General features: G+C 38.6%; 1 protein-coding gene across 3 annotated transcripts; it reads right to left on the bottom strand.

The window, feature by feature from the left end:
• Nucleotides 1–68: 68 nt before the first annotated feature.
• Nucleotides 69–11,272, bottom strand: LOC113677030 (uncharacterized). 3 transcript variants are annotated; one of them, XM_089183337.1, is made up of 14 exons: nucleotides 7,714–7,826; nucleotides 7,319–7,432; nucleotides 6,501–6,615; nucleotides 6,181–6,294; nucleotides 5,969–6,082; nucleotides 5,784–5,897; nucleotides 5,309–5,422; nucleotides 5,018–5,131; nucleotides 4,637–4,750; nucleotides 4,164–4,277; nucleotides 3,862–3,975; nucleotides 3,451–3,477; nucleotides 3,191–3,341; nucleotides 69–313 (listed from the first exon to the last, which is right to left on the bottom strand). In XM_089183337.1, exons 2-14 carry the CDS (start codon nucleotides 7,397–7,399, stop codon nucleotides 163–165), a joined length of 1,437 nt encoding a protein of 478 aa, XP_089039463.1. In that variant the 5' UTR covers nucleotides 7,400–7,432; nucleotides 7,714–7,826; the 3' UTR covers nucleotides 69–162. The 3 variants fall into 3 exon arrangements, with proteins under 3 accessions (XP_089039463.1, XP_089039464.1, XP_089039465.1); XM_089183338.1 differs by lacking the exon at nucleotides 7,714–7,826 and adding an exon at nucleotides 6,989–7,111 and having other exon boundaries at nucleotides 7,319–7,335; XM_089183339.1 differs by lacking the exons at nucleotides 69–313; nucleotides 3,191–3,341; nucleotides 3,451–3,477; ... (5 more) ...; nucleotides 5,784–5,897; nucleotides 5,969–6,082 and adding exons at nucleotides 6,989–7,111; nucleotides 8,195–8,311; nucleotides 8,612–8,690; ... (2 more) ...; nucleotides 10,579–10,660; nucleotides 10,902–11,272 and having other exon boundaries at nucleotides 6,174–6,294; nucleotides 7,714–7,827.
• Nucleotides 11,273–11,655: the final 383 nt, after the last annotated feature.

The following is an 11,655-nucleotide window of genomic DNA, read 5'->3' as shown; positions in this document are numbered from 1 at the left end:
ATTACACTGCTTGTCGAGAAATTTACCTTGTAAACATGGTGGACCGCCTCCTGAAACACAAGCGATCACACACATTTATGGTCAGCCCTGAGGCAAATGATTTATTGATTTTCTTTCATGTCCTTACTTACTTTACTAAAACTTAAAGCTGCTCGGAGAGCCTTAGTTTACAAAGCGGTAAACATAGTTAGTGAACGATGTTCCCACAGCGTCATTAAGGCAGTTGGTAGCTTTTCCCTCTCTCGCGTAAGTATCTCCAGCCTCAGGACCTGACCAGCACTCCGCATAATACTGGACAGAAAAATATGCGTACCTGAAAAGCAAAAAAAAACAAAAAACAAAACATACTTTCCTGCTTATTTTTGTATTCCTCATCTCTCATGTGGGGCCTGCTAGATGAGTGGTTAGGGACCGGTCATTATTTATCGCCTGGGGGGGTCGGAGTATTTTTGTTGTCACATCGGAGCATTTACCTGATCCCCCCGTAGAGTATCTAGTTTTTTAGAGATCCCCCCTTATCGGTAGTGGAAAGTTTCATGATCCCCCCCCCCCTTTTCTCCCAGCCACCGCCAAATAACTTTTTGAATATGCAAGTGATATTTTAATAGTGGTACTTACGTCTCATGGACCTTGAACCACGACGGTAAATATTTGCTCGTCAGATACGAACTGAATTGTCGAGGAAGTGCCAATCTCAGGCTGTTCATCTAAATCCACGAAAACATAGTCATCGTCGCTCTCTGCCTCTCCACTTTCGGATTCTTCATCCTCGGATTCCACGTCATCTTCATCACTCGACAGTTCTTCTGTTATCACAGTCTCTTTATTCTGTCGGTAATAGTGACATCGAATGGCCTTCACTTTGTCAAGTTTCCGACCCACAGTCGTCAAACCATGCTTGTTGAGATACAGGTCTAGTTCTCTTACCCGCAACTTTTCAACTTTGCCACCCTCGATGAGGTTATCCCATTGAAAGTCCTTGTACGTTCGTTCGGCCTCTTGCCTTCTTCGCTCCTGAGCTGCTCTTGTTCTGATGTCCTTTCGGATCTCAATATCCTTCAAATGATTAACATACGCAATGACGTGCTTCTCTTCCACATTATATTTTGAGCAGAAGCTCTTCATGGTATCCTGATCGTTTCTGATACTGTCAGAATGTTCCTCGTACAGATCTTTAATACATTTTCTTGGAAGGTAATCATCTGGTGTCCTGCCCGTCGATTCCGTCTGATAGATATCCATGAAATGTCCAGGATTGTTTGAATCTGGTACAGGTTGCTGAATTCTTTCCGTTTCTGGACCGACCCATCTATTGTTAGAACACCAGGAACAGAGATTGGAACTTTCTTCTCTTGACTCTTTACAGGCATCACGACAGAATTCCATAAAAAGTTCTCCACGAATATAGTGGTCTTCCATAAACGATTCGATCTTTCGGAAGTATGCTGCACCGGGCGCTTGCTCTTTGTTTCGTTCTGATGCACCCCGATAGTTGTCGAGGTAAACAGAATTGAAAAAGAATAATTCATCAGGGGACTCGCTTACTTAAGGGCAGTGGTGATGTCGCGAAGTGTGAGTCCTCCTTGACCACTGTCAATGAGGCCTTTAATTCAGCATCCGATTTGCTCTCATTTATCGACAACAGACGAAAGAACCTTTATACAGAAGAGCATACCTTAAGGTCGTTTGCAAGTGATGAGCTCAAATATTTCCAGGAAGCTCAAGAGCGAGTGAAGGCCATACACCAAGAGCCGCAGAAAGCCTCCAATGCGCTCACGACCACCCTCATGAGCTTGAAGAGAAAGTTCCCATCTCCCATGGGGAACAACGGCCAATCCCGAAGAAAAAAAGAAAACAAGAGAAAAGGGAAAAAATCAAAGAGAAAAGGTTGCATCAGCGAGCAGCAATTCTCCTAGAAAAACTTACCTCAAAAGAGGTAGCTAAAGAGGTTTTCGATTTACTCGAAAAGAATACTTACAAATGTGTCTCAAGTATTAATGCAGGATTCACTGCGAGATTTGTCAAGCATCTCCACCTGGATCCTCTGCTATGGCTTTTGGAAAGAGGCGTGTTTGAAACAGAGCTGGCACGCAATTTGAAAGTGGTAGTGGCCAGAATGAACGAAGAGAATAGCAGTAATGGTGCTGAAAAAGGGTCAAGTTCGGGCGAGGATTCAGATGAATCTGACGAGGAGACTGTGCAAGAGCCAGTGGAGAGGGCTGCCGAAGATTCTGACACGGAAGCGGAACAAGATACAGCCTCACCAAAATAAACACTTTTTTAGTTGTTGTTTTCATTCGGCCGCGTATTAAAATAATGAAAGTTTATGATTTTAGATTACGATTCTCTATAAAACAAACTGAAACGTTATGAAACAATTTTGAGCAATTGTAAGTATTCCATTCTCAAAATCTTGATTACCTTTCTAATTTAGATCGTGCCTGAATAAAAACGTGTATGTTAGACTACGATAGTGATTCTTTTTTACAAAATGGAGGGTCTGTAAAAGGGTTTGGGTTTTGTGTCTGGGCTAGAATAGAGTTTATATAATACAAAATACAACTGAACGTGGTCTTGAATATATGGTTGGGGGTTTAGAGTCCCAGCGGCAAATCCTACCAAAGTATTTACAAATGCAATCATCCGGGGTCCCGGCGCGACCTAAAATTCCTTTTTTTTTGGTCTGATCCCCCCCATTATGCTTGTCAATTACGGCTGATCCCCCCTAAAGGTCTTCAAAAAACCATGTGATCCCCTCCTAAATACTAAATACTCCGACCCCCCCCCCCCCAGGCGATAAATAATGACCGGTCCCTTATTGTTTTGGACACCAGATGAAGAGGCCTAGGTCCATGCCTCGACATTACACTTATGTCCCCTTATTCACTTCAGGGTAAACCGCCATTGCTAAGTAATGCTGACAAAATAATGGGGATAGCCTTGCAGCTGATTCGTCAATGTCCATACATATAGGTTGGTAGTTGACTTGTAAGTATTTCTGACATCCCATCTAAAAGGCCAAAACTTTTGGGAGAATGTAGTTCACAACTAGTGCAAGAAGAAATACTGTGCGATCTCAAATTAGATTGTAGATCATCCCCGCGGGAAGATCCAAATCAAGGCTTTTATATGAACATTGATTTCTTTTATTCCTATTCGTTAATGTAGCTTTTCATTTGAAACACATTACCCTTTTTTCTGCGCCAGTTTTGCGCACTTGTCGACTGTAAGCTCCACGTGTTCCCAATTTATTTCTTTGCGGAAGCTCCCAAGAAATTCGGGTAAGGGGCGCGGCGCCACTCCTTTATCATGGAAACAGCCCACAGGTTCATAAGAGTTCCCTACAGAAAAAAGAAAGGTTGCAGTGATCATCAATACTGTTTCAATTATTATGTATTCATGCCGCTTTCTTTTGACCGGAAAATGTGAGGATAGGTCTACCATACTTACTGATGGCGGGTGTTGGCATGGATTGGGCTGAAAAATAAAAATAATATATAAACTTTATGAAAAATAACTCCATCAAAAGCCTTTATTCCTGTAAACATTTTAACCATACAAAATGTAAATATTTACTCTTTGGACGTTAATGTTATACCGGAATTTTTACTAGTCGGGCTTATTGACATGTTTTTTATTTTTTAACTTTTTATCGGGGATTTTCTTCTAACCGCAAAACGTAATCAAGTTGAATCGATTCTTTTCATGTCCGCCTGTGGATCGGAATTTATCTTCTCATTTGACTCCTTTACGTTTGTTAAGTTTTGATTGTCGATTTAAACTTTTACACACTGCTGTAACTAATTTATCCTCAATTCACTTATACATGGAGCAAAGAGCATGGGATCAAAGTTTCCTAACCTTGATCGCAGTAGAAACCTTCGTATCCAGATGGGCAGATGCATCTATACCCAGCAATGTCATTTATGCATGTTGCACCATTTTGACAATAGTGACTGGCACATTCATCAATGTCTGAAAAAAGAGAAAACACCTACTCTATTAAACAATGAACACCTCAATATTCGCGGTTGTGGTGTAAATAAATTAAAGGGCCTACTCGAAACTTAGGGGAATCGAGCGAAAAAAGAGCATTTTCCATCGCATGCTTTGTTTGTCGGCCAGTCTGCTTATAACTAAATAGAGCTTTCAGTTTTACTCACCATTTTCACAATCTTTCCCTTCCCATCCAGGCATGCATTCACAAACGTAACCGCCATTTGTATTGCGACAGGTACCTCCATTTTGACACGGGAAAAGTTTGCATTCGTCCACATCTTAAAAGGACAAGAGCTTCTTTACATTGATCATGAATTGACCTAAGAGTTTGTACTTAGTATGGACTTCTCTTCGTGAAGGCATCTGTTTGGCCGGCCAGATTAAAATTTTAATGTCCTTACATAAAATTCGAGTAACTACTCAGTGGTTGGAACCTTAGACATTAGTAAAGGAAATAACTGAAGTTATTTTTTTGGAAAGTATTTTGACCACAAATATGGCTCGATGGAATAGCTAATATACGTGACCTCACTCAATCCATTCCAACAAATCTTAAAAGCATTAGCTTAAAAGAGGATCTCACCGCGACTTCCCCATTGGAAAGCTACAAAGAAATATCATTGAGCTGTAAACCAACCCTTGTCGCATGCTTTTCCGGTCCACTGGTTTGTACACTGACAGGTGAAATCTCCTTGGGTGTTGGTGCAAACTCCATCATTTTGACAGGGGTTGTTCATGCATTCATCAATGTCTGAATAAGTGTAAGATGTTTATATATCGAAGTCAGATCAGACTTAAGGGCCTTTTAAATATCTTTATTCCGAGGCTTAACAAAAACGATAAATGGCGATAGGAACTAACGATAGTAGGGTCTTTCTGTCTTGTTACGTTTGTAAAGACATTTAGTTACAATTACGAACGAAAATGTAATACATCTTGCACAAAATGAAAGTTTGAATTTACTATATTTTGTTATTCATATTTTAGTTATGTCCTTAAAGTTAGATTAATAACCTACCTTGATCACATTTGGCTCCTATCCATCCAGCGGCGCATTGACAAGTATATCCCCCATGTGAGTTGACGCAACTGGCTCCGTTTTCACAAGGTTTGTTATTACATTCATTCACATCTGGAGATGAAATAATATAAGAATTGCAATCTTTTAAGGATCCAGAGAAAAGCCTCACTATTGCTTTTTCATGAATAGGTGACAATGTTGTTGAAAGAGAATTTTAATTTGCCTGGAAATATTACCTTTTGAGCCTAAACAATTGTCCTCGCCTCGTGACATTACAAACCACTATACCTTGCTCGCAATCTTTTCCAGTCCATTGTGGGACACAGCTGCATGTATATCCTCCTTGGTCGCTTCTGCACGTTCCTCCATTCTTACAAGGATTTTTTATACATAAGTCAAGCACTGAAAGGGGAATACCATACCTCGTGATGAATGAGATGTAGCAAAGCCTTCGCTAACCGCGTGTGAGCTAATCGATGGAACAGATGTGGCCTAAACATACGGAGCATCAGCCAACCCCTTCAGCCCCTCCCTTAAGAAACTTCTCGTCTGCGATCAGCTCAGAATTAACTTTACTTGATAGCTACGCCTTTTCTTATAAAGTCAAAAAAGATAACGAAAGCAAAAGTTAAGAATAAACAGTTACCAAAAACAAACGAGCAAAGACACGAAAAAAAAAAACAAACAATGAAACAAAGAGATGCAAAATACTAAGGTTTAGTGCAGAATTTATCAGTCTGCTTCCAATTAAGTATACGTTTACCTTCCTCGCAATTTTCTCCTCCATATCCATTATCGCATTTACACTTGTAACTTCCATCCTTGTTCTCACAGGTTCCTCCGTTTTGACAAGGATTGTTGTCGCATTCATTTATATCTATGGAGAAAAAGGGAAGGTGGAAATTTCAATAAAGGTCATTTGCCATTTTATACCCAAACTTCACTAACCTTGGTCGCAGAAATCTCCACCCCACCCAGCAGCGCACATACAGCTGAATCCCCCGTCCTTATTAACGCACGAGCCACCGTTTTTACAAGGGCCGTCTAAACATTCATCGAGATCTTGAGTGAAGAAAATTTAATTTTCAGTGGATTTATTTGACAAAAAAAAAACAAACAAAAAAAAACTAAGAAAGATAGAAACGCTACCGATCACTCACCTACTTCGCAGTTCTTCCCAGTCCACCCTTTCGGACAGTTACATACATGTGAACCGATCTGAGTTGTACATTGTCCGCCGTTTTGACACGGATTTTTGTCACACTCGTTGACGTCTTTTTAAAAAAAAAAAAAAAGAAAAACGGTTATGATGGCATTGAATGCTACTAAAATTAAATTAAAAATTCGATTCGCTCGGCAAAATAACAGAAATGCTGTGTTTTAAAGAGTTTTCAGTAGATTAAGGCCGCATAAAAGCAGTCGGTTTTTGGATTTTACTGGTTTAAAATAAAGGAAAGAAAGAAAAATTATTAGATCTTACCTTCATCGCAATGTTCCCCTTTCCACCCAGTTACACAGCTACAACGGTATCCTTCCAGGTTTGTTTGTACAAGCTCCTCCGTTCTTACAAGGATTGCAAAGGCATTCATCCAAATCTGAATCAATAATCATGATCTCACCAAGTTACTTTAGCAATATTCTAGGACTCGTCGACGGCCGCTAAGATCGGAGTTGCTTTTTCCTCAGCCTAAGTCTCTCGTAAGTTGATTATCTATTCGGCACGCTTGAAAGAGATTTGTCATTTTGGAACCCGTGAAGGATGATAAAGCTTTGTCAGAGTAACACAGTTCAGAATTAAAAGTAATGGAGGGTCGACTTTCCATTTGTCAATTGATACAGACACACTTGAGAGGAAAGGTGCCGGGTGATTTTTCATTCAGGGTACACTTAAGTGCCTAGGTAATGTTAAGAGTCCGATGAAAAATTAAATAAATTAAACTTTGAAAAAAAATTACCAATCAAACCTACCATTTTCGCAATGTTTGCCGGTAAAACCTAAAGCGCATGTGCACTTGTATGATCCTAACAGATTGAAACATTTTCCTTTGTTCTTACACGGATTTCCACTTGCAAGTGAACACTCATCAATATCTGGATGTGAAATGAATAAAGGAAATAATGTAAAGCTAGATATTTTCTTGCATAATAAATCAATAATTTGCACGTCTGAGAGTTCTTTCGTTCCTCCACCCCTTTAAAAATTGGAATTTGTCGCACGAGTCTACATGGAACCTATTTCCCCACGCATAACAGTCCCATCTGTACTCTTGTTCAATCTCTTTTTTTCGTTGAACTCACCTTGGTCACAATTCTTTCCTGTCCAGCCTTTGAAGCAGGAGCAGCTGTATCCTCCATCGTTGTTGTTACAGGTGCCTCCATTCTTGCAGGGATCTTTTAAACATTCGTTTATATCTGTGGGTTAGATGCAAATTTCCTCAGATACCCTGTTTCAAAAATACGACTTCAAAATGATTAGCAGGCCTAGGTATCCTATTATGATTTTTTACCCCCATACTGTTTTAACCACTTATCATCTCATTTTGTCTATCTTCAACTCTTTTAAAATAAAGCCTTACTAAAAATTGGAAATTGTGCTTCCTAAACTAGATGAGCTCAAGACAGGCCATCTAACACTTTCTGTCTTCATTAAGTTTAAGTTTATGATTCGTCAAAAAAATTAGAAGAACTGTCACCTTGGTCACAGTTCGTTCCGGCCCACCCTGATGTACAGCTGCAACTGTATCCACCAATCTTATTTTGACAACTTCCTCCATTCTTACAGGGCTTACTGCTGCACTCATTCACATCTGTTGAAACCAGACAGATAAAGATAGCGTAACCTTACAAAATAGCGAGATATGCTGGGACCTCTCCCTACAGTTTTATTCTCGAGACGACTAGCAAAAATTTTAAAAAGTAAATTTTCTTTCTCCTGGTTATACGTTAATGTACCTACCCAAACCCCTTCCAGCCAAACATCGGAGTTGAGTCTGATATCGACCCAAAGCTGAGTCAACATGCTACCCCATTTTTTTTTTATTGACTCTACCGTTTCTGCTATTTCGGCTTCCGTTTGTTCGTGTGTTTGCTTGCTTTGTTTCTTTTTCTCTTTACTTGACATTGCGTAATGAGAATAGAAAGCAACTAGACAGCACTTTTGTCATAATAACTCACCATCCCCGCAGAATTTACCAGTGAATTCTTTGGGACAAAGGCATTTGTAGGATCCGATGGTATTGACGCATGTTCCGCCATTCTTACAAGGATTTCCCGTCTTACATTCATCGATGTCTGCAACATAATTTGGTGCGGTTATGATGTTATCAGTTAGGATATAGAGGAATGTAAATGTACTAAGATGTTGGGATCTATTAAAAGATGGAACTTAAAAAAAAAACGCGTGAAATGTTAAGACACATTGATTTTTCTCACAGAGAGTGTTTTTCCCGACACAAATCTAGTGAAACAAATTTCATAAAATGTTCCATAAGCGATTAAGCAAGTGAATTAATATTTGGAGAAAATTGCAACCAGAATACTTATGATCATGACAACAATAATACTTGTGGAAATGGTATATTATTTTTTTACCTGAGACATGAACAGTCCCAACAGGAACGTCACCATCAAAGTTGTTTTCGCGACATTTATACTCCAAAAGCTCATAGATCTGAAGAAAAGAAAACACTTGGTAAAACTTAATTAAGTTCACTAATAGACCATCTTGATTAGGTCTTATTAGCCTCCACTAACTTAGTTCATATCAAAAATGTCAACATTTATTGACTGTAGAGCTTGTCACTCACAGACTTCTGCCATCTATCACTAGTGTGGTTTCAGCTCTTATACGCGAACTGATATACGTGATTTCTTCCATTTGATCAAAAATCAATTTGTACCTAAAGCTAAACAAATAAAACGATATCCAAAGACAACAAATGAACGCGCAATAGCATTCAGAAAATAAACTTCTTTAGCCCTCTACCAGATTTTAAGGTCTGCTGATCAATCGGTAAACTCACTGTGTTTCTATGAAATTTTTCATAAGATTATACTTACCTTGACATGGTATTTCCTAGGAACACTCGGAACCTTCACATCTCTTGTGGCACAGTGCGCTTTGCAGTCAAGATCACGCTCGGCATGAATATGCCCAGCACACTTGCTCGAACCAGCTCTTGCGTGGAAGTATACTTGCCGAATGCATGTGGGGCAGTAGATGTCTTTACGACAATATTTGTAGCAGCCTGTCGTTATATAAAATCAAAGCAATTGCAAGTGAAACCTGGAAGTGTAAACCTTGGAGGTCAAATATTAAGAGGCTATACCCTTCAGAAGCATTTTACTTGCGTTAAGATTCGATCTTCCCGAAACGTTGATGTCTTTTTTCGTTAATCATTAAGAAAAGTATTGTTATTATTACCATCATTATTGTTAGTATTATTAGTATTATCAACATTATTATAATCAATATTATTATCATCATTATCCTTGTCATTATTATTGTCATCAACATATCTCTAGATTTCAATTGTATATACACATGCTGCGAAAGACCAGCAGTCTCCAGTAAGATTCCTTTTAGTGTATTTATTTACCTCTCACTGAGATTGTCCCTCCTTGGGGCGCACTGAAGTAATTTTTACCCTCAAGCCAGAAAAGTGGATCTGCAAGTTAGATTTATGGAGACTATGTTTCGATATGAAACACACCATAAGTATGTATATCCTTTAATCGCATAAACTGCAGTGTTATACAAGTATTTCCGGCCCTGAGAAAAGCCGTTACAACACACGTGAAAAAAAGGCTTATTTTTTTCACGTGTGTTGATATAGCCAATCAGCTGCTGCCACGTCACTCGCCTTTGGCGCCACCCGGTCAAGTTGACGAATGAACGGCAAAGCCTTCACGATTCTCAACAAAAGTTGTTTGTCGCAGCTTCCTCGAATTATGGCGGCTAAAACACTAAAAAAACCGTATTGCTGACAGACAGTAAAATTCAAACGTTCCTAGAAGGGGAAGAAAACCAATTTACTGAAAGAAAAACAGAAAGTTACTTATTCAGTGGCTTTGGTGTAACCATTTCTTTCGGCTGAGAATGAAAATCGACAACTGGAAGGATTGGCCGTTTGCCTGAAAGACTTCTGCTGTCAGTAAGGACAAAGTCAATAGATAAGATTTTTGTAAATTGAAAATTACGACCATTGTTGTTTTTGTAATCATGATTCGACGCATTTTCTATCTGAAGAGTTAGCGCCAACGCACTTTACGATTGTTGTTCGGGGACTGTCGATTCATTTATTTTCATTCATAAATAAAGTCTGCTTTTATTCTTAGTAAAGGACTATCCTGTTTATATAATAAACAAAGTAATACATGTAGATGTGCAATTTCTCTTCTCGTGTTCAACTCGAAGAGAAATTTCATATTTACGCGCGCCCATGTATTATTCTCTATATATTCCCAGATATTCCCTTAAATACCGAGGCTATTTCAATTTCTTTATAGGGATATTATTTTGTTGTTTTTTAAATTTATTTTTGGAAATGTTTACTTACTTCCAACGGTAACAGTTCCAAGAACTACTCTATGTGCGTTGTCAGGAATTGTACCACAATTGTACTCTAGTAAACTGTATGCCTTGAAAATAAATACGAGCATTTCAAATATGTAGCAATTTCAGCTATACGACAGAAATAAAATAATTAAGGAGAACATGAAGAACACTAATGGAGTCGAGATCAAGTGGCAAGGAAACTATCGATCGAGATTTTAGTTCTAAAAATTTAACAAAGATGCAATGGTGGTTGCGAGATCGATGATGACGTTTACGGTAAAGGTCACAAATAAACTTTGGTCTCTCAGTATTAGTTTTACGTACATATATTTTGTAGCTCCCGTACTTCGTTGGAAGTTTCATTTTATGGCTGAATTTATAATTCCAACAATTCCACATTCTTTCAGGAATTCGTGCCGTCATGCATACACTTTCATCACCCACTTGCAAATAAGGTATGCGAATACATGAAGGACAGTAGTATGGCTTGCAGAACTTTAAGTAACCTACAAACCAGAGGTAAAACAAAACAAGGGAAGTGCGATATAACTCACGTAATTTATCAATGAATAAGGTGTGTAAAAAAACCAATGGATGAGCTTCATCCATTTAAGACAAGTGAGCCTAAAGAACTCTACCTTTCAGCGTAATTTCAGTTCCTCCTGGCTCGTTGAAATGTTTTGTTCCAGTAAGTTCAAATATTTCACCTACAAAAGATATGATTCGATTTCGTTTAGTTCTTCAATGTCAACTTTGTGATAGGGGCATATCTGCTATTTATTAGTTACTTTTAGACTTCAGATATCTAATTTCCTCGAAAGCATTTACGTGGAAAATCGATAGACGAAATAGCCGAATTTTGACGCAATATTTAATATTTATAAATCTCCCGTATTTTCTGACCTCGAAGGACCTACAAAAAAAAAAAAAAAATAAATAATGATGAAAATGCTCGCCAGACATAAAATATTTATGCAACCCACCAGATCGAATTCGTGTTTCCGATGTAGCTTGGCAAAACCACAACGCAAGTACAGCAAGCAGGAGCTTCATTGCATCTATAGACAAAATTTAAATT

The sequence above is a fragment of the Pocillopora damicornis genome, chromosome 9, assembly GCF_964200805.1.
Source record: "Pocillopora damicornis chromosome 9, jaPocDami1.2, whole genome shotgun sequence".
NCBI classification, from domain to species: Eukaryota; Metazoa; Cnidaria; class Anthozoa; order Scleractinia; family Pocilloporidae; genus Pocillopora; species Pocillopora damicornis.
This window is presented reverse-complemented; position numbering and strand designations above follow the sequence as displayed.

Bases quoted from the DNA above. Each gene is read 5' to 3' on its own strand.
- LOC113677030 (XM_089183337.1), bottom strand. From the start codon at position 7,399: ATGGAGGCACCTGTAACAACAACGATGGAGGATACAGCTGCTCCTGCT. The intron at 5,423-5,783 runs GTAAACGTATAC...TTCCCCTTTCAG, and splicing joins AGGAGAAAATTGCGAGGAAG to TGCTTGACTTATGTATAAAA. The intron at 3,478-3,861 runs GTTAGGAAACTT...TTTATTTTTCAG, and splicing joins AGGTTTCTACTGCGATCAAG to CCCAATCCATGCCAACACCC.